Source organism: Alosa pseudoharengus, unplaced genomic scaffold (genome assembly GCF_046254945.1).
Source record: "Alosa pseudoharengus isolate Yale_2024_CS ecotype anadromous, Long Island Sound unplaced genomic scaffold, YU_APseudo_1.1 YU_APseudo_1.1_scf_8, whole genome shotgun sequence".
NCBI classification, from domain to species: Eukaryota; Metazoa; Chordata; class Actinopteri; order Clupeiformes; family Clupeidae; genus Alosa; species Alosa pseudoharengus.
Window position 1 is genome coordinate 38,778,058 of NW_027468870.1, and position 26,039 is coordinate 38,804,096.

Genomic DNA, 26,039 nt, shown 5'->3' on the forward strand with positions numbered 1-26,039 from the left:
AGAGTTGAAAGTTCCTGGGCATTGCGTCAGAACTATGACAGAAGATAATTACATAAAGGCTTCAAAAATGTCTAATCACTTCAGACACAGAAATCTGTCTTTAAGCCCTATGTTTGCCAGTGCAGCTGTGGGTTGTTGATAAGTAAGTTGCATCTTCAATAGTTTGTATCATATTGTATGGAAACTATTTGTAGGAGTATTAGCCATCCAGTCTAGCTGTGGATGCTGCTGCTGCAGGTGTTGCTGCTGGTGTTTTAAATGCTGTGTGGTCCCTTCAGGATGGACCCGCTTGGCTCGGGCGAGGTCCACAGTGAGGATGACCAGGGTGGTGAGGTGGAGCTGGAGCAGGACCCCTCCAACTGGCAGATGTCAGTCCACCGAGAGATCCTGCAGGGACTCGCCTCTCAGGAAATCAAGCGGCAAGAAGTCATTTACGGTGCGTGCCGTGCTGTGCTCGTCTCTTCCGCATCAAACCGCCTCATTCACTTTGATTTCCAACCCAGTGCATCTAAGTGATGTTTGGACTTTAAATATAAATATCTTTTTTTATTTAGATCACTTTTCTTGTTTTCTTGTTTAAATATAAATATCCTCTTTATTCAGATCACTTTTCTTGTTTAAGCATCTTATTATTCATTACCATTACAGCTGAACCAGTGACTTCAGAATATTCATTTTGTACTATATATAGTCAGAGTACGAGCGTTTTCTTTGTGATCTAACACAAGGTGTTGTGTGTGTGTGTGTGTCTGTGTGTGTGTGTGTGCGCAGAGCTGTTCTATACAGAGAGGACTCACCTGCGTATGCTGCGTGTCCTTGACAACGTGTTCTATCAGAAGCTGAGCAGAGAAAGCATCCTCCCTCCAGGCGACGTCAAGCACATCTTCACCAACCTAGAGGAGATCGTCCAACTACACGGTACCCAAGTCCTCTTTTACTGGGGCATTGAGTCTGCGTAACTTTAGATCGCCATGAACAGCGTGAGCAATAGAGTGGAAATGAGCAAGTGTGTGGTATTGTATGTGTATGTGTAAAGTACTGTATATCAAGAAGGAAGATTTGGTTATTTAGCCATTAAATGAGCTTGGGAGAGTATGAAAAGCAGGACATGATGGCAAACACAGAGTAGTCAGAGTGTAGAAACGCTGACATTCATAGATTGAGATGCCATTAAGTATGGTTAGAACTGATGGCACAACACACACACTTCTGTTGCAGTACTGCCCCATTTGTTGTCTTTTTATCACCATGTCCAAAACCAATGTCTGAAAAGGTTTTTTTTTCCATGTCTCCTAGCCTCCATATTAGAACAGATGATGGCCACCCGGAAAAAGAATGAAAGTTCAGTCATCAGTTTGATCGGAGATGATCTGCTCACATGGGTGAGAAAGACTCTCTGATCAATGTCTAGTCCTGTTTGTTCCTGTCAAAAGTATACATTCACATAAGAGATGTGCATATCCATGTGTCTTCTGTACATTTGAGTTACTTTCTTTATTCAATGTATTTATATTCACTGAATATTTCTCCCCATTGATCAGTGCATGTATCCATGTCATGATGTTGGGCGCTCTCTTCTCTTCACAGTTCAGTGGGACGGAGGAGGAGAAGATCAAGCAGGCGGTGGGCACCTTCTGCAGTAATCAGCCCTTTGCTCTGGAGCTCATCAAAAGCAGGCAGAAGAAAGACCAGCGCTTCATCTCCTTCATGCAGGTGAGCAGGGAGCCATTCTCACCTGGAGGACAGCAGCGTAGAGATGTGGGAGTTGTAGTCTTTTAAAGTTAGAAGGAGAATCGCATCCTGTGACTCTTACAGGCGGCCTACACCAGGCACGTAACTCAAGCATTCCGTTCGCGGAGTGTAACAAATATTTTAGAAGACTGATCTAATTTTTCGAGTGTACACGCTGCTATCACGTCTGGCCAGTTTCATTGATTAAAGAGAAAGCTAATTATTGTAGCATACGCTCTGCAAACGGACGTTTTCTCCCTAGTGTAGCCTGCCTGTTATTCAGAACTTCTATGAGGCATATCTGGTAAAAAGCACTTGTTTTTTGTTAGTAAAGGTTATTCCGATGCTGCAACCAATCAATGTCTCTTTTGATTACATTTAGTCCTTACTGAAGGTGCACCTGTTGACCTGAATGGCCATAAATGGAATTGAAAATGGAAGGACAGGTTGTCTTCATCATTGTTGTGGGTTGTAGGGTGGCTGACATGAATGATTAGTAGATGGTGTTTCCTTTTTTAGTATATTTGTTTGCCTGTATTGATGGGGCAGTGGAGAGCCTGACAGGGAGCGAGTAGGAGAGAGAGATGGGGTGGGATGGGGAGATCTCCGGGGTCAGACTCCAGCCCAGCTCCGCCGTGGCCACTGCAGCCAGTGACGCCACAGTGGCCCCCACATGCTGTTTGTTGGTTGCTGTTTGATGGTGTGTGACCCGGGCGACTGCTTTGCGTCCACAGGAGGCCGAGAGTAACCAGCTGTGCCGTCGGCTCCAGCTCAAAGACATCATCCCCATGGAGATGATGCGGCTCACCAAGTACCCTCTGCTGCTGGAGAACATCGCCAGAAACACCGGTGCGGTACTGCCCCCACACACACACACACACACACACACACACACACACACGGCTCCTAACAGCAGGGCCACACTACACACAGAATGGAGACACTTTTTTTTCAAACCTCTAGGGTGCATACGCCATCACGTCCGGCTCATATGTCATGTCTGGTGTAGCCAGTTTGTGTTTGAGAAAGGGTGAAAGCGTAGTGTTGCAGAGTACGCTACGCAAAGCACTCCACATATGTTCCGTGTTCCGTGTTCTTATGCACCACAGAGTCAGCATTTCCATCCTTATTGATATTTACACCACTCCATATTTGCCCTGTTAGTTTAACACGTGACAATAAACACAAACCCCACTTAGCGTGTTTATCCAAAGCTGGGTCTTACTTACGCTTGTGTTGCCTGTGTGGTAAACAGAGGACCTGGAGGAGAAGGACAAAGTCAAGAGAGCTGCCGAGTGCTGCAGGAATATCCTGAACCACGTCAACCAGGCGGTGAAGGAGGCCGAGAACAAACAGGTTATTACTATGACTACTACTACTCCTACTATTATTATTACTACTACCACCACTACTACTACTCCTACTATTATTATTACTACTACCACCACTACTACTACTCCTACTATTATTATTACTACTACCTCCACTACTACTACTCCTACTATTATTATTACTACTACCACCACTACTACTACTCCTACTATTATTATTACTACTACTATTACTACTACCACCACTACTACTACTCCTACTATTATTATTATTACTACTACTATTACTACTACTATTACTACTACCACCACTATTACTACTCCTACTAATACGACTATTACAACTACTACTATTACTATTACTACTACCACCACTATTACTACTACTACTATTACGACTATTACGACTACTACTATTACTACTACTACCACTACCACTAGTACTACTGCTACTATTACGACTATTACAACTGCTACTACGACTACTACTACTATTATTATTATTACTACTACTACTATTGCTACTACTACTACTACTACTACTACTACTAGCACCACTACTACCACTAATACTATTATTATTACTACTACTATTACTACTATTACTACTACTACTACTTAGTAAGTTGGTCTTATCATAACTGCATGTCTGCCTTATTCATCCCAGAGACTGGAGGACTACCAGAGACGGCTGGATCTGTCCTCGTTTAAGCAGAGTGAGAATCCCATGATCTCCGAGTTCAAGGTAAGGAAATGGGGATGACGCAAGTTAAGACCAGGCTCTTTCCAGAATGCCATTTCACTGTGTGTCTGTTAACATCTGCTGTGCTCTGTTATTGTTCTCGGGGTAGAATCTGGACTTGACCAAGAGGAAGTTGGTGCACGAAGGGCCACTGTCATGGAAAGTCAACAAAGACAAGACAATAGGTATGACCCAAACCACTGGCAGCGGTGAATAAAATGTTTTTTAGTTGTGTCATGCTGTCAGACCTGGTATCTCTTGAAAGGAATAGTTCCTTCCTGCTGTTTCAAATTCCTTGCATGTGTGTAGGAGTAGGAGCAAATATATGAAGTATGAAACATCTATTTTTACACCAATTCTTTTCATTTACATTACATTGTTGTACATCCTATGTTAAATAAATCAACACATATAGAAAAGAACAGGAACCGACAAAAATATGGAGCAAAACAGTCTCATGCAGTGAATACTGAGGTGGGTCACTGCCTGTCCCTGTTACTGAGTGTGTGTGTGTGTCAATGTGTGTGTGTGTGTGTGTCTGTGTGTGTGTGTGTCTGTGTGTGTCCGTTTGTGTGTTCGTGTGTGTCCGCGTGTGCGTGCGTGCGTGTGTCCGTGTGTGTGTCTGTGTGTGTGTGTGTGTGTGTGTGCAGAGCTGTACACACTGCTGCTGGAGGACATCCTGGTGCTGCTGCAGAGGCAGGACGAGCGGCTCATCCTTAAGTGCCACAGCAAGAACCTGGCCGGCACGGCCGACACCAAGCACATCTTCAGCCCCATCATCAAGCTCAGCACCGTGCTGGTGCGCTCCGTCGCCACAGGTCACAGCAGCTCACGCCGCAACCACACAATTAGAATAAACACTAATGTACATGACAAGGTGGTGGGAAGGGGGAATCACATGGAGGTTTTTTTGTATTATTATTTGTTTCCGAAAGTTCTATTAAGTCAAATAATACTGTAACTTTTCATTTGACAGACAACAAGTCCTTCTTCGTGTTGTCCATGTCGGACAGCGGTGCCCAGATCTATGAGCTGATGGCACAGACCGTGTCTGAGCAGAGAACGTGAGTGTCAGTAGTACACCAGTAGTGCACCCATCCTACCTCTTCCTGTACGCGTCCCCATTCACTGCCCAAAGTGCGTTACCAAGATGGCCGCCAAATGGGGGGACTTGCATATCAGGACTTTGCTGATAGTACACGATCCTCAATCCTGTGAGTGCTCATCCTGCTGTGCTCTGCTCTACCTGCAGGTGGCAGTGTCTCATCACCCAGAGGGCAGACTCCATGAAGATGAAGCAGCACAACATCATACCTCTACCCCAGACCGAGTGAGTGTCTGCATCTACTAGTTGCTGTGGTGGTCCTCTCTAACTAATACATTATCTGATTTGGACTTCTATTGGTTGTGGCTGAGTCTTGCGTAGCAGGCAGTTTGACACATTAATCTCACGTGCACGTTTCAATATGGACTAATGAGTTCCCTTGTAGAAGACAAAAAGATGATTGACTGTCATGATTTTAATTGACATGATAATGCACCAGTGTGAAACAGACATTAACTGTGAATGCAGTCAATTTTAAGCATCTTTGCAGGACTCGATGCCTGGAAAAGGGTACTTTGTGTACCTAATAATCAATATGTCTATAACCATCTCTAACGCATACTGAAAATAAAATGATTGCATATGTAAAATTTGATGCGTGATTTTGTGACTGGTCCACCAGTGGTGACCGCGAGACTGTGGAGATTATCAACTCCGCTGGCGTTCAGAAACTCAACAAAGATTCCGACCGCATCTCGACTGGCAGCATCCAGTCCCCAGGTAAACCTCTCCATCTGCTGGCCTTGAGCCCTCTTCTGTTCTGCTGGCCTTGAGCCCTCTTCTGTTCTGCTTGTTTCATTTGTCTCATGAGAATACATTTAGTATGTATGTTGACATAGTTGTAATAGATGAAAGTGATTGGTCCTGTAAGTCTCTGTTACTGTCTGTCTTTGGCATAGTAGAGATTGTTAATGTTTCATGCCTGCCCACTCTTACTCCTCATGCGTCACAGAAAAAGACGTAGCATCCACCCAGGGGGTTCTGGACACGCCTCCTCCTGGGTCCAACCCCTTTGAGAGCAGTAAGTCAGAAGATGAGGAGGAGGAAGAGGAGTCACTAACAGTGCCACTGGAGGAAGAGGGGCCATTCCTAGACACTGACTTAGCTGACAAAGAGGCCTTCATCAAGCCCGGGTCATGTCCGCCGGTTGTTCTGGACGATGAAGAGCCTGAGGCCTTTGGCTTTCCCTCCTCCAGAGCTGATGAGGCCCTAAAAACATGTGAGTATGCCCCCTGCTGGTTGAGTTAGATAGCACAGCAAACACAAGCCATTATTTATCTCTGTGAGAAATAATACATTGGTCCTGAAAAAGGGACTAATGCCTTTTGTCTCCAATAGGTTTACATACATGTATATTTAGATTTACATTTATTAGTTCTTATCACAATATTTTATTAGAAGGAGTCATTATGTGCAGTTGCTGACCTAAGCTTCAGCGAAAACATTGCTATGAACACAGCAGAAGAAGAGCATGTGTTAGCGATCCCACACCTGTGTGTGCTGACGTGGCCGCTGGCCCTTCTGTCCATCCTCTGTCCATCCTGCAGTGGCAGCGCTGCGGCAGCTTCTCATCACCCACATGAGTGCTGAGGAGGGGGAGCGGGCCGAGGGGGCAGGGGAGCGCACGGACATGTCCGCACCTCCGCCAGGCCCCAAGGACAACGGGGGCCCGGCACCACCTGCAGAGAACAGCTCTGAGAGGACAGCGCCCTCGCAAGCAGCCGCAGAGTTGCCGTCTACCAACACAGCCCTATTTGAGACGCCCGAATACGGTGAGAGAATCTTTTATCTCTGTTCATACAGTATGTATATATTTGTTGGAGTCATGCTTTTATTAGGGTAGGCTGATCCGAACTGAACTCAGTGACCTGGGCATAGCCAGAGGCTGATTTCATCAGCTGAGCTTTAGGAACAAAAGCCGCCGTTTAATTGTGAAACTGTTTCAGTAAAGTGAGTTAAATCCAGAATCTAATTTAAACTCTAGCGAGTTGCTCTGTCATTGCAGCTTCAATGTGATTTTTATTCTAGTGTTAAATGCCCATAGCAGGCTCTTTTTGAAAAGATGTTCATGTATGTGCATTATTAAACTATGATGAGGCATTCTATACTGCGGTCATAAATTAAAGAGAGACAATAAAACCGTTAGCCCCAATTTTTTTATTACAATTAAGTCGTACAATTCAGATGACCAATAAATGCTCATCCAAATGACTAAAATGTCATGCTTGTGATAGCTCTTCTCCTAGAGGGATATGGGGGGTTTGAGGAGAGCAGCACTGACGATGACATCCAAGGGGTCGACTCGGATGTTGATGTGACGAAGCTCCTCTCATCGTCACAGACAACAGGCGTACCCAACCTCAGCCGGCAGGTCATGACCCACATCCGCCTGCTCCAGGCCAACCTGCAACACCTCAAGGTTTGGGCCACCCTGCATTTCCAGCTTTGAGGCTCTTGGAGTTTAATTGGTTCATCTGTCCATCAGTTGTTCTATCTGTTCCATTCCCTGCCTTTGCCCAACAAGCTTGTTTCTAAAACTTGTTTTGCAGGAGGTGGAGATAAAGTATCACGAACTTCGCCAAAGCCTCGTCGAAGCAGCTACTGACACAGTGGAGAGCAAAGGTACTTTTCTAAAAAAGTCAAATATTGGAGTGTGCAGACTTTTTAAGCATTTACCAAATTATTTTTTCCCTACCAAAGGGAGATTGTCTCTGTCATTTCTAAAGATGAGCTTATGTTTCAGTTCTGGCTGAGAGCATTGTTTTTTTACGCAAACCCGCTTTGTTCTTCTCTCCTCTTTTAGACCAGAGTTAGTGATTCAGGGAGACGCTCCTCTGCTCTTGGCTGGAAAGACAAGCGTGGGAGGTCGGGGGGGGTGTGTGGTGGACATTCCTCTCCAGTGTGCCCCCCCCCCCCCCTCTCCCCTGTGTTAACACACTGACATGGACACAGCCCGCTTGGAGGAGGTAGCCACGGAAGATGGCAGTGTAGTGCGTCACAGGTCCTCTCCAACTCCCCTCCGCTCTTCCTCCCAGATCCTCCACTCAAACGGAGGAGCGCATCCTGTGAGCATCTTATGTGCACATCTACCAATTCAACAAAGAACAACGTTACTCAGCGTAGCCTGCTTTCTCAGAGATCTTGGGGTTATATTTATTGGAATTGATGTGAATGTTGAGATTTCCTGATGCCTAAACTCACTGGTGATTTTCAGGAGACTTCTCCCATTTTATTTGAACCAGCTGTATTAGCACATAGGGAGAAGACTGTTGCGCTCCATGGTCTCTAGTCTATTCTGCCATTCCTTGGGCCTGTTCACATCGCTGATCCCTCTCTCCAATGGTGTAGAGAGTTTCAACAGGGCCTCTGTTGACATGAAAGGGAAATCTTCAGAAAGTTATGAATTCATCACTGATATAAAGACTTGTTACAAGGCCAAATCAGAAACAAAATGCTGAATAATGCTGTCCCAGATTTCATATTGAACTGAAAAAAAAAGAGGTCAGGAGTTAATTGTTTTTCAAATATGACCTCAGTTGTGTCTATATCACGTCTCGGTAGAATTGGGTAACTCCTTTAGTAGTCTGTCCTTTATAAGGACTACGTAACAACTTAATAAGCACAGCATAACACATTCATGAGGATTATGTTAACAATCTTTATCCATATTGTCATGCATGCTGCACTGTATGTATGGTGACCTAATCTGCCCTTTTCCACATGAAATACCTTGAATGTTAATGTTTTGTTAATGAGCACAATATCATGCCTAGGAAGAAAAGGTTTGGGTGTGAGTGGAGCTGTAATAAATGGCCTCTTTCCACCACAAAAAGCCTTTGATAGACACGATCATATATCTCCTCGGCCTCAATAACCATCAATCACTGAATTGTAAACACAGGAATTAAGGAAGACAATGTGCTCATTTGATGTGGTTGGGATGTCTGTTACAGCGGAGATGGTTGTTCAGGTAGGCCTAATGCATTTACAGCAGTGTTTCCCGCTCTTGGTCAGCATGTGTTCAAGCCTACCTTGCATAGGCTACTGTCTAAACTCATCTTGAATCAGGTAAAGGTAAAGGTAGGTAAAGGCGATTTTAGGCCAATACAATTTATGTCAAATTCAGCGCATGTTCCGCATGCTTCGCTAGCGATCTGTTCAATCCCGTCGCAACAATTGTGAAACAAACATGATCCAATCATTATGTGAGCGTTGTAATTTGATTGGCTGTTGACTTAAATGTCAGCCTTTCACCAAAATCGCAGACTCTGCTTTTAATGACCGAACATGTGGACTACTCTTATTTCAGTCAGATGTGCAGAACAGCATTCTGAATTGTTGGGTTTTCCCAAAGGTACACAACGTCTCAAGTAGTGCCCAATGAATAGAGGATAGTGACGCTCTATACTCCAGCTCCACACAGAGTTTCATGATTGATTTCTTCTTATTCTTAAAAAGGATATCCAAAATAGGCTAACAGCACAGAGTAGTCAGATTAGAATGTGACTGGCACCATTTCAACATTTTTCATCAGGTATGTTGAAAGTAATGTTCACCTTGTAGACGGACAGACAGATTCTGCTAACATGCTGTGGAGCAATGCATTTTTCTCTTTCTCAACACAAATGGCTTGTTAGCTGTGTTTTTGAGGCAACGAATCCTTCACCACAGCATCCTTTGGAATTGAAGCTACTGAAGATCTCTTCACCTTCACAGGCGAGGACAAACAAAAAATCTGTAAAAACGTGTACAAACATTGAAACGGTGTTGGCCGAACATGCAAAAGTCCCCATATTTGCAGGACCTGTTCAACCACGAGTTATTGGATTTCATATATGAAGAAACAAACACCAGAGCTTATGAAATGATGGTGTATGGTTTATTTTAAATGTAAAATTGTAATTATGAACACTGCCATCTCTCACCAGAAGAGTCCTTGAATATGGCTCTTCTGCTTTCTACACCTTATGTATTGTTTTAACATAAACTACTAAGATGAAAAAAAGACTGCAAGGTATTCCCTAAATATTAATGTTACCTGTATTTTTATTATTTTGTCTAGATGTTCATGAGGTATTATATTTTATGAAGAACACTATTATGATCTTTGGCTTTCTGTTGAAATCATTAATAACTTTTAGTTGAGAGATTCTATTAAATTTGAAACAGATACAATGTCAAACATAAACCAGACTTGTGTCCTCTTTTTCTTCACTTCATCTCAAGATTGATCTGAATGAACACTGCCACTGCATAACATTACATTCTTTAGAAAAAATACAATAAAACTGATGCCTAGACATCACTAACTAAAAAAAAACACTGCAGGTATGATACATGAAAAACATTTCATATGAATAATTTCAAAAAGTAATGAGTATCTAATAACCAAAACAATAATCCAGTAAGTAAGACAGATGAGGAATCTTGACCTCATATGCTTGGATCATAATCACACTATACACTATAAACAAATGGATTTTAAGCCACTGGGGGGGAGGGGCATACATTTACTGAACAACTACGCATTACTGGGAGTTAGTGTCAGTGTTGTTTGACTTCTTTGCCCTCTTTCCACCTTTCCCCCAAAGGCCGCCCTTTCTCTTTCGCCGGCCTGCCGTCCCCTCCTCCTCTCGAAACTGATGCCTGAGAGAAAAGACAAGCAGATCACTCAATCAATCACCATCACATTCCTTTAAAACAATACAGTGAGGAACTGGAAAGGTTTCCCAACCTGGACTGCCATCGTCTACCATTGTTCCACACGCGACCAAAAGATGGTAGCCAGTTAGGATCTGTGTGTGAACTGTGGTCAAAATTGGCTCCAACCCGATTTGGTGGAAGTTTCTTTAGCTTGTCTTGCTCTTCTAGAGAGGGCGAGAAAAGTTGTTGGTGGTGTAAGTATGACATTCAAAGAAGAAGGATGATTGGGTTAATCTGCCACGTAAACAGGGCATGAAATAAGTCAGTAAAGGTTTACTTTGCTTCAAGAAGTCTTGTAGCGATGGCCCGATGTCCTGAACTGTCGTCTCTGAGCGACCCTCCTGAGGATCCTCTTGCATCCACGGGGGAACGGCTCCTACAAGGAAAGCCAAAGTTGTATCAATTGATAAGATCTTTGACAGGATGGACCTTTCCGGTATATTATTGTGGTGCTTGTGAACTCGTTTCTATCATTCAATAACCAAAGTTATTATTAAGATTAGCATGCTTCTTTTACATGGCAAAAAACTGAAGTGTACTTCCGCTAGACAACTCTTGCATGTATGTGTGAGACTTGTAAAATGCTTTCAGTGTTTCATTGAATAGAAAAGCGCTATACAAATGCAGTCTACAGTATTTGTCATTCAGATATTGGCCAACTTTGTCCTGAAGATCTGTGTGCGTGCTACCTTCACGTATTGAAGGTTAGAATTTTATCAAATGATTTTTAACAGATCACACACAGTCTCCACAGCCTTTATGATGTCATCCTCACCTGTGTGGACATTTCCACTGCCCGAGGAGTCCTGGGAAAAAATAAGAAATAATGGCATTGACTTTTCTAATACACTTCTTAAATGCCTACGTAACACAAACTCACTAAGAGAGATCTACCTGATAGCCGATGAAAGTCAAGCTGCTCTCTGTACCGCTCCACCGACTCTCCACCACTGGACCAACCCAGCTGGGCCCTGGCTGGATGTTCTGCCCTTGAGACCTTGAACAAGAGCTTCTTGCCCAATCAAAACCCATGGGATTCAGAGGGTGTGCTTGTTCTGCCCATGAGGGCGTTGCAAATATGTGCATGTGACTTTGGAACGCCACTCATTTCATTTCATTACATTACATTATCATGAGGCTTAACACAAAGTATTGATAAAGTAACCTAGAGTCTTGTGTCCTTACCTTCCCAAGGTCTCAGAATCCTGTTGGGCTTGCTCAGTGGATTGCTCCAGTTCTGGGTCACACTAGGTTTTATTCAGGAAAAGTCAACAATGGTTTGCAAGATCCTACCATACTGCATTCTAGAAAACCTCTTTTCCAGATCCAGCATTCACAAAAGAATAATAGATCGATCTCACACTCACAGGGTTGATATTCTACAGATCGCATTCCATGACACATATGAACACACAACACCGCTTATGATGTGGATACTGTTGTGGAATCCTGGAAAAACAAACCTCTATGACCGCATGAAGAACCTCACAGCGATGTTGCTCCTGGGCTCTTATAATGGCTGCTTGCTGTGAAAGAACAGGGGTAAAAACACAATGTAAGCATCACCATAAGTAGCTCAAAAAATGCATACGACTCATTCATAAACCCCACATCAGTGCTCAGTTTACCTCTTTGATGTGAACATCCTCTTTCTCCTCAAAGTTTTCAAGAGCCTTGGCAACCTCTTCCTTAAACCTGAGAGAAACATTGATATATAAATATATCTGTCTGAGACCAGCAGTTACAGTAGTTTACTTATGAGGATCAAGCAGTCAGGCATCATGAATTTACCTATCAATGTCCTCTGAGGGAATGATACATTTCTCCCTGAGCTTCGAGTCAGCTTTATTCTGCCACCAAAACTTGAGTGTATTTTTTCGGTGCTCTGGACTGAGGAAAGACAAGGCAGCTTTATAATAACTTATATAAACTTCTCAATGCGATTTCCAATCTTAATAAAACATTTCAGATCAACAGATAGGCTTACGTGCTCATGTGCTCCAGCAAACCGCCGAACAACACGGTGATATTTCCATTAGTAACATGCTTTGGCACCTCGAGCTCACAGCAGTAACACCAGAAGTTGCAGTGGTGTTTAGTACTGGAAAACTTCTCCACTTGAGGGACCTTGATGGTCCGCCTCGCTTCTTTCACCTTCCGTTAGAAAACAAAGTGCATGACAAATATGTTCAGAGTAATTTCACAATTAAGAAACCTGACAGCCTATCATCAAAATGTAGCCTACTGCACTGACTGCTAACGGCATTAGGTGAATGATGCTTGCCGTGTTGCTATCACAAGACATACCAAAGCCTAAGACTGGTGTGGGTTCATTTCTTTTACCCAGCGAATCCATCATATGTGCATGACATTTTATTTAAGCCTAACTGACAACGTTACCTTTTCCAAGAACTTCACGAGGACCACTTTTAGTTTAGCTTGATGACTTTTCCCAAAGACGTGCCCTCTGCCAGTGAAATCGGTCTGTCTGCATACAGCACAATAAAATGCGCCCATTTTATCTGCCAACTCTAACGTTATCTGTTATTGCACATAATTTCAATGTGGCGACATCATTTGGTTTTGCAGCAGCCAGAGAATGTCTAGCAGCAACTTCTTCTTTTTTTCTTTGGCGGTTGGCAAACAGCTTTTAGGTGCATTACCGCCACCTTCTGAATAGGAGTGTGGGTCTGAATACTACATCCCTCTAACTAAATTCTATGGAATACACCTGTTGTTTTCAAGTATTGAAAAACACATCTAAAACATTGTTCCCCACAATTTCTTTGCAGTATATCTGTTATGTCCAGACTTATTTTTTCTTGTGCTAGCTGCTCTATAAGTGTCTGTCGTTCCTGTTGGAATTTAGGACACTGGACATGTTCTACGGTTTCTTGATTGCCACACTCACAGTAACCATCAGCATGCTTTCTCATTAAAACTAGTGTGCTGTTCAACCCTGTATGCCCATACCTCTTTTTTGACACAATATCCTCCTCCTGTTTGCTTCTGCTGGTACTCCTACTCCTACTCCATCCTACATTCTTTTGAATTGAATACAGATGCCTGCCTGTAACTTCATTATCCCATAAATATTGCCATATTTCCTTATTCTTAGCTTTAATCATGTTTTTAATTTCAGCTTTGCTATATTGTACCTTAATACCTATGCTATCATGTTGCCTGTTTAGCATACTTGTCTGCCACTTCATTCCCCACTACTCACATGGGCTGGAACCCACCCCAGAAGGACGCTGACTCCTGAATTGGTAAACCTATTTACCAAATGCACTCTCATAATATCCTGCCTGCATTCAGAATGTACATTCCTTATACTTAATAAAGTTGAACTTGAGTCAGACCATATTGCTACACTTTTAGATCTATACTCCTCCACCCATAATAACGCCAACCATATTGCAATTAATTCAGCTGTATATACAGCAAGATCATCACTAACTCTCTTAGCCTTTACCAACTGTAATTCGGGAATTGCATATGCAACTCCTACTCTCTTGTTTATTTTTGATGCATCTGTGTACACATGAATATTATTTCCATACTTTTCTCTGACATATTTCAAATGCATAATTATCAATAGTAACTCCACTCTCCCTTTCTTCCAATAATGCTAAATCTATTGCTACTTCTTTAAACATCCATGGAGGAACACTTGAATATGCTACTGTTGGACTTACACTTAGTATTGTAATTTCCATTTATCTTGCAACATTTCCTATTGTCCAACCAAAACATGAACTTTGTTTTTTTTCCTTCTCTTGACAGGGCATTAGAACCCTCTGACAAGGATGGTCATCTTTGTGGCCCTTCAGGTTTGCCCAGTAAACAAGGGCCAACTGCTCTCTTCTTAGCTTAAGAGGCATCTCTCCCATCTCTACCTGGATTGCAGCCACAGGAGTAGTCTTATATGCCCCACTACATAATCTCAAAGCCTGATATTGTATTGCATCCAGTTTACTTAACTGAGTTGCAGAAGCAGACCCATATATAAAACATCCATAATCCAACACTGACCTCATTAATCCTATATAAATAGTTTTCATAGCTGGTCTGCTTGCACCCCACTCTACTCCCCTCAAACAACGCATAACATTTAAGACCTTCTTACACTTTTACACTACTTTTTGGACATGAATTGCCCATGTAAGCGTCTTGTCATACCACAGACCTAAATACCTAAAGAAGTCTACTCTTTCTAATTCTGATCCATATAGCCTATCCTAAGTTTTAAATCTGGATTTATTTTCTTTCTTGTAAAAAACATGGTCTTTGATTTATCCACTGAGAATCTAAATCCCCATTCAAATGCCCATCTTTCAATATTACTAATTGCTTGTTGCATTTTATTAACAACATATTCAACATTTCTACTCTTCTTCCACATACACCATCATCTGCAAACAGAGCTACATCGACTGAGCATCCAACATCTTTAAACACATCATTAACCATTATTGAAAAAAAACAAAGGACTAATGATGCTCCCTTGAGGAGTGCCATTCTCTACTTCATAATAACTACTTAATACTTCATTAATTTTAACTGCTATTTTCCTTTCTGTTAAGAAATCCTTACACCAGCTAAAAACTCTTCCTTTTATTCCCATTAGTTTTAACTTGATAAGCAGCCCCTTCTTCATATCATAAGCCTTTTCAATATCAAAGAACACCACTAATACTGTCTCTTTATTTGTCTGAGCTCTCCTTACGTCATACTCTAAACACACCATAGGATCCATTGTTCCTCTTCCTCTTCTAAACCCACTCTGATAATTTTTTTATCAGACCTCTAGTCTAGTATACCATTCTATCATTGACCATCCTTTCCATTTTTTTTATATGGCGGTTGGCAACCAGCTTTTTGGTGCATTACCGCCACCATCTGTACTGGAGTGTGGATCAGATGGTCAACCTACACTTTCCTAAATTCTTTTCAATAAACCAGTTACCTTCAAAAAAGAAAACAAAATAGAAAAACAAACTTCATCTGATTCTCTTTGCAGTATATCATTCAAATTTAATGTCATCTGGATTTCACCAAGTTGTGAGATCAATCTTTTTTCTGGCTTGATGGTAGGCTACTCAGGACAATACATAATTACATGCTCTATGGTCTCTTGACTATTGCAATATTCACACATTCCATCAACATGCGTTTTCATGGTAAACAATGTTCTATTTAATCCTGTATGTCCTAGCCTCATTCTGGACACCACACCTTCTTGCTTACTTCTGCATGTATTCCTGCTCCTCCCCACCTTTCCTTGAATACTATGCAGGTGTCTCCCAGACTGTTCATTATCCCATACAAATTGCCATTTTTCATTTATTTTAACTTTAATTTTACTTTTGACTTTAGCTTTGCTGTATTTAATATTCATCTCTATATCAGACTTCCCTGCTGCTTTCTTCGCACATTTATCTGCTAATTCATTACCTCCTACACTTATATGAGCTGGTACCCATATAAATGTAGTACTAATACCAGACTTAAGCAGATTGTTGGCTAATTGCATTATTTCATATACTATGTCTAGACTCAAAGTGAAAACGTTTAAGGCTTATTAAAGCTGAGCTAGTCTGACGCAATCACAGCTTGCTTCTATTGCTCTCTACCACAATCCATATTCCTATCATTTCTGCTGTGTATACAGCTAAATCATCATTGATTCTCGTTCCAGATTCAATGTTTAATTGAGGGATAACATAAGCAACTCCCATTTTCTTATCAGTCTGCTTAGATGCATCAGTATATAAAATGACTGTTTCTTTATATTTGCTCGCAATGTAACTAACTCGACCCTGTAATCATCCACTTCAACCAGGGGGTCAGGATTTGAAGGGTTAGCTTCAGCCACTTAGTAGAGGTGGGTCGGTCGCGAACGAACTAGTTCCTTCGAACGGGTCTTTAAAATGAACGACCTGAACTAGTTCGCCTTTCCAGTTCTTGTTCGTTCTTTCGTTCGTCGCTGAATCACACTGACCTAGTGCTGCTGTGAATGCCTCTGGCCCAGCTTCCTAAGGCGAGAGCCAAACCAATCGTATGCTGTTGTCTGTATTGTTTCTAAAACGTTCTCATCGAATTAGCCAATGAGGGGCATGAAAGCATAGCAACCGTTTCCATGAAAAAAAACGAATGGGCTAGTGAGACTAGTGGGAGAGCATACGATAAAAAATAACGATAATGTACATTAACAATTCCATTTTGCATTTCAATATTGGCATTTACATTTAAATATCTGTCTAATGGTAAATGCATGCTGTCTTTGTATTTTCTGTGTCATGTCAGGTTAATAAATGTATCTTCAATCTGTCTCGTTCGTTCGTTCTCACGCCAAGACCTGTTTCACTTCGGTCTGTCGTTCTCGTTAAGTCAGTCACTCGTTCTTGGCAGAGTGAAGCAGAAGAAGCAGAGTGATTATGGCTCTGTAGCCTGGGCAAAATGGGGACTTGAAACCTTTTCATCAATATAATCTTTCTGCCAAGCCTTTAAACATGTTTGTCGGCATAGCCTACTGGGTCTTTGTTCCTTTATGAATGAACACATTTTTAAAAAAGAAATTAGCTGATCTAGCCGTAGTCTACTTCAATATGTCAATTTAATGTCAAGATGAATGAACACATTAGCTACTGCTGTTTTGTCTAAAAGTACACATAATCATTTAGTTGCAGCTATATTTGCCGCTACAATTACAGTGTTGTGTTGACCGTTTTCACAAACGAGGAGCTGAGAACCTGCATTCCATGATTCACCGCTGAACTACGTTGTAGGCTACCGGAAATGCGACTGAACGAAAGAACGAACGATTCAGAACGAATCATCTTGGCGAACTGAACGACGCGAACTGTGTCATGAGAACGAACGACAAAATCCACCTCTACCCATAGACAGTAAAAGAAATGGACGAACAGACTCCGTCGTTTTCAATGGGAGGGCACTGAGTCAAATAGAAAGATTTTTCAGTTGGTCCCCCCAGTACTGCGCAGACTCATACTTAACTTTGTGACGTTAGCCATATAACTGAATCTTGTAACTCATATGATAGATACACAGAAATTCTTCTCACACTTCCTTCGCCTTCAAAGTCATCAAAGTTAAACATTTATTTATGTATTATTATTAATATCATCCTCACCAAGTCGTGTTAATGTTGAAGCTACCATACATGATCATCTTCAAAAACAGTCATGAATGCTAAAACAAAACAAAAAAGTTATAGCCTTGAAGCTAATCTTCTTTCCACTTTTCCGACCTACGGTCAATCCATCGAAAACCTCTGAAATGATTAGTGCCGTTTATTTTTAAATTAGGTTTACTTTTTTATTATTATTAGGTTGCCTCTGTGTAAAGCTTTACCTTAACATACGGTCGTGTATGCTAGGTTTTGCTTATGAGTTACCGTCATAGACAGTAAGGTGGACTGAGCTTCTTATCCAAACAATACGGTTATCTCCCTACAGCGCGAAAGAGAGATTACGTCAAAGCTAGCTTCCATCCAACCGAACAAGCTAACCATTCTTCTTACGGGTAACCAACGTTACGGACGAGGTAGTGGAGTCTGTTTTGCCTTTGTAGTGTTTATGTGGATTACACAGAAGCTACAATATTGGCACAGGATATATGTTATATGAAGTTATGGTATTTCAAAAAAATCCTACAATGAATGGACTTCTATGGGAGTTAGCAGAGAGGTGGTCCCTCCAGCCTACGTCGATTCTTCTACTTCCGGGAATTCGCCTGCCCCCTTGCCTCTACCACTTAGCATGGCATTTGGCCGCCGACATTTTTGAAAACATGGCGTTACATGGTTGCAACTTCCGGCACCAGTTTTTACATGGTGATTGGTAGATGAAAGCTCATGCACGAGTTTAGTGTTGGGCACGAGCGTCCTCGCGCGTCCATGTTGGTTTGCATTTCTGGAAGACGACAAATAAAACAACTAACTACTTGGATTAAGCTACTGATACTTGACTTAATGCCTACATGGTTTAGGCTGTATTACCGGACTTTGTGGTAAATAAAAGAAAAATGTTAATGTTGTCATATTAGGCTATTATTTGCCGTATATGCGGGGTGCCAAGTAATTACCTTAAAGTAACTGACTATGACCATACACTTTGGCAGATGCATAGCAATGACCTATATCCAGTTATTAGCCTAGTCATTGCGTTGTGTATGAAGACTATTTTAAAACGCACAGGCTGTAGTTCTGTAGAACGCAACGTCTGGATCATATAACCTGTCTCCCCAAGTGATTTAAAACGAAGCTTTCTTGCAACATTGACATGATTAGGCTATGCATTTGATTTAAATGTTCAGGCTGCCAGTCGAGGCAAAAGCCAAATGTCCAACAACAGTTGCAGACTCTATGCCTGCTCGAACCACAATACCCGAGGGATGTGCGCTTCTATCGGAAGTTTAACTTGCGTTGGCTTCATTTCGTCTGCCTGCAAATGTAGCCTAGGCTTAACAAGCTGCAAATTCACACTGTGTGCAGCAAAAATCCCAGCTATCCACACGTTTCTTACATACCATGTCTACTTAATTAATAGTCATTTTCGTTGGATAGCCTATTGCGTAATAGGCCTACAACCTGTCCAAATAGTATTTAGGGATCATTATTTGTGAAGCCTAAAGTGACACAATATTGATTCGCATCGTTTATTATCACATATGAACATCACATTAAATAACCTAGGACTTCAGAGACAGGGCAAACTTTACCACCATTCCCAAAATGTTATCCCAACCAATTAAATGAATTTGCGCTTATAACGAGGTGAAGCGCGTTCCCGAACAACTTCTTTTCCTCTGAGGGAATGTCCAATCTTCATCAACGACATACCGTTGTACCTTACGTTGTCTCCGTCTGTAACGTGGAATCTAATAGGCTAATTCGAGCTGGTGCCGGAAACGAACACCCATGAAACGCCATTTTCGTAAAGACGGCTGCGGTCAATTTCATGTTTTTTTGGCTGAAGTAGCTAGCCTAGCATGGGCCATTGAAATGAATGGGGGCGGGACTTAGTCACTCTCTCCAGTTATATATAATACCTCCATGACTTCAACATCCTTCTTTTCCTCTAATAAGCCCAAGTCTACTGGAACCTCTGACATCAGCCAAGGAAGAAACAACACCTCTTGTTCCGGTTAATTCGTGACGTTGCGCGCAAGAGTGATAGTAAACTGAAATCTTCACTACCGCCATCGTCAGGCTTGGAAGTTGTTCTTATCAGCCAAGCTAACCATTTTGAGCCGAGTTCATTTTATGGAAACCCTGGGGTCCAGTTTACATTTATTTTAGACCTTCATTTAATTGCAGTAGGCCTATGAAAATGCACTGTAGCCTACTGTTATCACTAGGCTTCTTATTACAGTGCATGAAAAATGTTCTATTATCCAAATTGTATTTTTCATTTTTGTAAACTTTATAGGCCTACTTTTTTTTAATTTTATTTTTAGTCTTTTATGGGGCAGCCGTGGCCTACTGGTTAGCGCTTCGGACTAGAACCCCGACCAGTAGGTTGCCTACGGCTGAAGTGCCCTTGAGCAAGGCACCTAATCCCTCACTGCTCCCTGAGCGCCGCTGTTGTTGCAGGCAGCTCACTGCGCCGGGTGTGCTTCACCTTACTGTGTGCTGAGTGTGTTTCACTAAATGGGATAAATGCAGAGACCAAATTTCCCCCACGGGATCAAAAGAATTTATATACATATACTTATACTTATACTATACTTTTGAGATAGGCTATTAACTATAAACTGATGTGCACCTGTATCAATTGCCAGCTGCTCAACTAGGCCCCCCTCAAAGAGTTAATTAAACTGATTGCATTGCTGTATCAATTGCTTTCTGCTCATCTATGCCAATTATCTCTGTGTCTCTCCATTCTACAAGGATAAGGCACATTCTATCCAACTTTCTATCCATCCATCTTCTTCAAACCATTCACTCATCCACCCATTAATCTTGAATTTCCCCTGCATGGGATCAATAAAGTATCTAGCTATCTATCTATCTATCTATCTATCTATCTATCTATCTATCTATCTATCTATCTATCAACATCCATTAAATAATATGCCTATCAACATCCATTAAACTTTCTGTCTACATCCATTACACTATCTACATTCAACTTTTTTTCAACTATGTTTTAGCCATAGCCTACAATCTGGCTCTCTACAATCAGATCCTGTTCAACTGTTTCCTCTGCTCACAACTTTTTAAAAATAAAAGTCTTCACTACAATAATTCACAATTTTAACTATTTAAACTATCCAACTATTTAAATGTTCAGCCATTCCAACTGTAGTTGTCATCAGGGGTTTTATCATTTACTTGATTACTTTACTTATGATTTTTGAGTAGCCTATAGGGCCTATCTGTGGTTTACTTGAGTAGCCTATTAATATTTTTAGAAACTTGTGACTTTTACTCCACTATGTTTGAAAGACAAATACTGTACTTTTTACTCCACTACATTTGAAATATGAGCATGAAGTAGGCCTACTCTTTACTTTTAACCACATATGATTCTTTAAATGCAATAATGCGATAGACCATCAAGTTAGTTTTTTTCAGTAGTTTAATTTGAAAGTGGCTGAATTGGCTGTGATAATGATGGTGACAACAGATTCTTCATCAGAACATCCTTCATGTAGCCTGGGAGAACCCAGGCGAACCTGTTCGCAATTGAGTTTTGAGAAGTCATCTGGTTTTAACCAGGCTGTCATCCATAATTGTGAAATTGAAATTAAATTAAACAATCACTTGACACTCACCACATAGCTCTTTAGCTTACAATACATCATTAAACAATAAATAATCTGAGTTATCTGGTTTTATATTCGGTAGTGAAAATGTTTTAGATTTGTGAACAGAGAATGAATCATTATTTAAAATTATATTATTGCATATGTGCAGGCGCGTAGCAAGCGTGGGGGATGTGGGTGTTATAACGTACACACTTTTGCTGGAACACGATTCTATCCCCCACACTTTTTGTCAGATTAAAATTAAAGTAAAATATGGAAATAAACGCTCCCGTAAAGAGTTGGAACCGTATCTACTATAACGCACACACAGAGAGACACAAATAGGTCTGCTGATTTGATTGAACGGTCATCCAGCCAATCACATCAAGTTAGCCAGTGAAGAACCAGAGCCGCTCTGATCAAATTCAAAGTGTTCGTCTTTCAAGGCTGTGCTGCTGCTTTGGGTCTGCATTATAACCTCTGCAGTGGTCAGATTTCAGGTAGAATTGAAATGATAATTGTTACCGCATTATGCTAGTTTAGTAAACCAAAATCCACTGTCTGACTGACCGTTTTTGTCACAATGTAGAAATGCAGGGAGTCGAAGTGAAAGCGGGGGTGCGCGCACCAAGGCACTTGCTGTTTCTGCAGAAAGACCTTTGGCTACTGTTCTCAGAACATTATGCTTTCTCTGTCTATGATCTGCAGCTTTTCTCAAACTATGGGCCTCCTCAACAATTAACCTACATGGTCCACGTAGCCCGGTGCTTAACGTCTGATCATTTACAGCAAGATTGTATGGAACCGCGGACTGAAAAAAAATAAACTAGGCTAAGTTTCCCCAATCAGAAATACTTATTAATTTGGTGTCATCAACTATATAGACATAGCCCATTCAGCACACATACGTCTCCAAGACGCTTGGAAAAGATCTGAACAGCTTAATTACATCGCCATTTAGAACGTCTTATTTGACCTGATCTTTACAAACGTAGGCGGCATTCACTGTCAATGTGTGTAGTGCTACATCTACTGGAGATCGCATTCCATTTAGAACATCTTATTTTGATCTTACACGGCGGCGTCAAGACACATTTGAGTTCTACATCTGAGAAGTAATATTTCCAGCATGAACTCAAATAGAACGCTTATGAGCGCTCATGCAATGTGCCCCACTAACACAGAATGTGTGCGTCCCTGCAGCAAGTGAAACTGGAGGTAACGTGGGCTAGAAGCAACAATAGTTTAAACCAGTGTTTTTCAACCACTGTGCCGGGGCACACTAGTGTGCCGTGAGAGATCATCAGGTGTGCCGCAGAAAATCACCCAAATGTCACTCACTGGTCCAGAAAAGCAACTGTTGCATCAAAGAATTTATAACCACATGCTCTCATTAATTGTATGATTGCACTATTTGTGGTATGCAGGCATTGAACAACGGGGGCCCCAAATTCCAGTATTCACAGAATCATCACATATCCAGTTCATAACAACAATTAAATTAGATAGCCTAGTAGTCACCTAAAAATGAAACAGAGGGCGTTTGTTTTATTGAGCAGGTCTTGCATAGAAGCCATAATAAGGCCATATCTGTGTATTATTTGAAATTTTAGGCTATAGTATGGTTATTTTTTCTTCACACAGGATGTTAGTGTGCCGTGGGACATTTTACGTGTTAAAAGTGTGCCGTGGCACAAAAAAGGTTGTAAAACACTGGTTTAAACAACAACGTGGCTTCCTGTAACTATCAATGGAAAACCCATAGAAACTGCTAATCATAATCTTTAAATTGACATTAATTAAGCTGGCTATATGCAACACAATTTATTTATATTCCCTTTGCATATGTTTGGGTAGACTTCAAACGGTTTTGAATTTGAGCTTACAGTTCTGCCACTATTCTGTGTCCTTTACATTTATTTAATAGGTATTAGTGATACCACGAAATTAGGCTGTTTTCTGTTAGGCAATTTATTGTAGCCTGCTAACCCATATGCACAAAAAATTATTTCTGAAATAATTTCTTGATTTATAACATGAGATATGTCTCCATGTAGGGTAGTGTCAAATAGTGAAGTGATAGCAGGTAGATCATGTAGGCCTACATGTCACATGAGCCACGCATAGGCGCTGCTTCTTCTGTCCCTCCCAAACTGCATTAAAATGGTGTGTTAAGCAATCAGAATCTCAATTTTTTTCGGGGGAGAAACTCCCGGACACCAATATAGTCCGCACCCCTCTCAGAAAATACTTACAACGTCCCTGTCCCACAACCCCCACACTTTTAAAAAGCTTGATACGCCTCTGCATATGTGAACAGTTGCAAAGTTATAAAAATAGGTTAAATGTTTTTGTTGGATTTAAGGAACTAAAGGTCTGTTCAAGTCCTATTAAAGACCAAATAAACATTACATTAAAAAGGAAAAATACTTGTACTTCTGTACTTTAACTTAAAGGAAAAATCCGGCCATTTTAAACCCCAAAATCGTTTCCCTTAGGGTCACCCCGTGTTGGGGGAAGCAAAAAACCTGACAAAAATGAATTCGACCAAGCCAGAGATCAGCCTTGGCTGCCCTGGCTGCTATATCAACAGTAAAAGCTAGTCTCTCAACTCTACACATAATAACCTGCTGCATCAGATTATTATGTTGTTTTGCTTTATTGGGAACCAAAATTGAACCACTGACACTTAGACAATAAAGCATTCTGCCACCACAGACATATACACCTATTTTTAAGTTGGACAGGCACGCATGCATAGACAGAAAGAAAAGCATCAATGTTTAATGTTTATAAATTAATTGTTTTGCTTCAATCCTCATCATTTGATAAGACGATAGTGACGGTGAGGGCCACCATCAGAATGAACATGGCAACAGACAGTATCACAGTAATGACCACCATGGCTCCACTCCGGGCTGGAAGTCCGGTGTCTATTCCACTATAATGCTGTCCTGTAAATAAGATACCACATGGTTATCAAATAGTGCCAACTATTTGTGTTTAATGTTGCTGAGACTACCACACTATTAGAGTGTAATAGCCTACAGTGAGCCTAGGCCTACAATAACACAAATGATGGGAGTAAAACTGCATTAAATTACCTGCTTTTGTAGTAGCTAACACAGTATTGCTCTTGTTTGATCCAATCTGGAACTGAAATCTGGCAAAGAAGCAACATGGTACATCAACTTTTACCCATGTAATTAAAACATGAAATACAATTGGAATATTCCAGAGAAAATTGTACCTATATGTAGTTCCACTAGCCAGATCTGACACTTTGTATCCAATCCTCCTTGTGACCAAGGAGTTTCCCTCTGTCCCAGTTGTTTTCTCACATGGGGGTACAGTGAATATGTTTTTCAGGGTCCCTGTGGGATAATAAAAATACACTGCATATATTAAGCATAATACAGTACATTAATATTAATTTTACTTAATGCACATTGTACAGTAACTAAGCAATGCGCAATTTAGGCTACCTTTCAGGTTTTTTAAAGGGGATGTTTGTACTTACAGGTGTCCACGGTGTTGTTGATTGTGTATTGCAGGCTCACATTCTGACCTTGGAAACTGCATGGCGGCAGACGCAGCAGCACAGAGTCGCTCAGTATTCCTGATACAACCCCATGCTTTTCATTCAGGACATCTGTATCGAAATCTACATTTGGAAATGTAAATATTTTGAAGAGTATTCTAAAGTCAGATGAAAAGGGTTATGCCATTTTTGTGATAAGCTACAGATATGTGATAACAATATTAACTTGTGGATTGTTGTTAAAGCCTTAAGACTTTTTGAATTCATTTTAACAATTGAAATCAACACTTAAAGATATAACATGACAAAAAAACATGAAGGTATAATCCCTTTCATTACACTTTATCCAATTAAAAAACTCACAAACCTGCATTGGCGTGCATTAAAAGTGTTCCCACGAAGAGGAGTATGGTCAGCATAGTTGCCCAAGGTGAGCCAAACTGAGTATGTTGTTGGAAGATAACGGTGTAAAATGATATTGGAGCACAAATGGAACTGGAACAGCAGGAAGAGAGTCCTAGACACAGTGCACTGACACCGTCTATAGAGGTACACACTAAAACAGGTTTGGCAAGGTGCTGTGAGTTTTCATTTTTTTACACACCCGCCTTTGTCCACTGTTTGTTCAGTTAAACTGAATTTAGGAGACTTGGCTGGTTGAGATTGTTCCCTGTCAGTAAAGTTTTTGAGAGAGTTCTATTCCTGATGCGTTACTTGCACTGCCATTATCTTCTTGTCTTGGTCATGGTTATCGGATTTGGCAGACGCTGTCCAAAGCGACATACAAACACAAAACAAAATAACAGCCTACTTAAATTTAACAGGGAACAATTTAAAATGTTGGTCAGAATACATTAAGGAGATTAGCAATAATAAACAACAATATGAATTCAATCAATAGCCTAATGAAATAAACAATGAAAATGAAGAAAAATAGCAATAATAAACAATAATGGCCATTCAATCAATAATATAATAACAATAACAATATCATGGTAAGACTACATTAAGGAGAATATCAGTAATAAAAAACAATGTCAAATTAATCAACAGCCCAATGAAAATAAACAATACTATAATATACAAATAACGCATAAGAAGCGTTTAATA

General features: G+C 41.0%; 3 protein-coding genes across 5 annotated transcripts in view; 1 reads left to right on the top strand and 2 right to left on the bottom strand.

Moving 5' to 3' along the window:
- arhgef12b (Rho guanine nucleotide exchange factor (GEF) 12b) overlaps positions 1–10,097 on the top strand; it is a 51,438-nt gene extending 41,341 nt beyond the window's left edge. For both annotated transcript variants that reach the window (XM_076274709.1, XM_076274710.1), the window contains 17 exons: positions 279–436; positions 772–918; positions 1,297–1,382; positions 1,588–1,713; positions 2,466–2,580; positions 2,987–3,087; positions 3,730–3,807; positions 3,914–3,989; positions 4,455–4,622; positions 4,781–4,868; positions 5,057–5,134; positions 5,532–5,629; positions 5,862–6,128; positions 6,457–6,681; positions 7,144–7,328; positions 7,459–7,531; positions 7,713–10,097. In XM_076274709.1, the coding sequence (XP_076130824.1) occupies positions 279–436; positions 772–918; positions 1,297–1,382; positions 1,588–1,713; positions 2,466–2,580; positions 2,987–3,087; positions 3,730–3,807; positions 3,914–3,989; positions 4,455–4,622; positions 4,781–4,868; positions 5,057–5,134; positions 5,532–5,629; positions 5,862–6,128; positions 6,457–6,681; positions 7,144–7,328; positions 7,459–7,531; positions 7,713–7,723 (2,080 nt within the window). In that variant the 3' untranslated portion in view covers positions 7,724–10,097. The remainder of the gene's footprint in view (positions 1–278; positions 437–771; positions 919–1,296; positions 1,383–1,587; positions 1,714–2,465; positions 2,581–2,986; positions 3,088–3,729; positions 3,808–3,913; positions 3,990–4,454; positions 4,623–4,780; positions 4,869–5,056; positions 5,135–5,531; positions 5,630–5,861; positions 6,129–6,456; positions 6,682–7,143; positions 7,329–7,458; positions 7,532–7,712) is intronic.
- Positions 10,091–13,214, bottom strand: cenatac (centrosomal AT-AC splicing factor). 2 transcript variants are annotated; one of them, XM_076274712.1, is made up of 11 exons: positions 13,013–13,214; positions 12,600–12,766; positions 12,404–12,502; positions 12,241–12,307; positions 12,076–12,138; positions 11,798–11,859; positions 11,507–11,621; positions 11,388–11,418; positions 10,890–10,988; positions 10,644–10,776; positions 10,091–10,555 (listed from the first exon to the last, which is right to left on the bottom strand). In XM_076274712.1, the coding sequence occupies exons 1-11, from the start codon at positions 13,127–13,129 to the stop codon at positions 10,438–10,440; spliced, it is 1,071 nt and encodes a 356-aa protein (XP_076130827.1). In that variant the 5' UTR covers positions 13,130–13,214; the 3' UTR covers positions 10,091–10,437. The 2 variants fall into 2 exon arrangements, with proteins under 2 accessions (XP_076130827.1, XP_076130826.1); XM_076274711.1 differs by having other exon boundaries at positions 11,507–11,624.
- Positions 13,215–24,156: 10,942 nt separating this feature from the next.
- upk2 (uroplakin 2) lies at positions 24,157–25,478 on the bottom strand. The gene is made up of 5 exons (XM_076273950.1): positions 25,297–25,478; positions 24,909–25,052; positions 24,639–24,762; positions 24,493–24,551; positions 24,157–24,342 (listed from the first exon to the last, which is right to left on the bottom strand). The coding sequence occupies exons 1-5, from the start codon at positions 25,346–25,348 to the stop codon at positions 24,200–24,202; spliced, it is 522 nt and encodes a 173-aa protein (XP_076130065.1). The 5' UTR covers positions 25,349–25,478; the 3' UTR covers positions 24,157–24,199.
- Positions 25,479–26,039: the final 561 nt, after the last annotated feature.

What these genes read in the sequence shown, in the direction of transcription:
- cenatac (XM_076274711.1), bottom strand. Translation starts at nt 13,129, where the DNA reads ATGGGCGCATTTTATTGTGCTGTATGCAGACAGACCGATTTCACTGGC. An exon ending in CCCTCAGAGGACATTGATAG is followed by an intron (nt 12,308 to 12,403) that starts GTAAATTCATGA and finishes TGTTTCTCTCAG; the next exon opens with GTTTAAGGAAGAGGTTGCCA. An exon ending in AGGATGTTCACATCAAAGAG is followed by an intron (nt 12,139 to 12,240) that starts GTAAACTGAGCA and finishes GTTCTTTCACAG; the next exon opens with CAAGCAGCCATTATAAGAGC.
- upk2 (XM_076273950.1), bottom strand. Translation starts at nt 25,348, where the DNA reads ATGCTGACCATACTCCTCTTCGTGGGAACACTTTTAATGCACGCCAAT. An exon ending in TTTAATGCACGCCAATGCAG is followed by an intron (nt 25,053 to 25,296) that starts GTTTGTGAGTTT and finishes TTCCAAATGTAG; the next exon opens with ATTTCGATACAGATGTCCTG. An exon ending in GCTAGTGGAACTACATATAG is followed by an intron (nt 24,552 to 24,638) that starts GTACAATTTTCT and finishes CTTCTTTGCCAG; the next exon opens with ATTTCAGTTCCAGATTGGAT.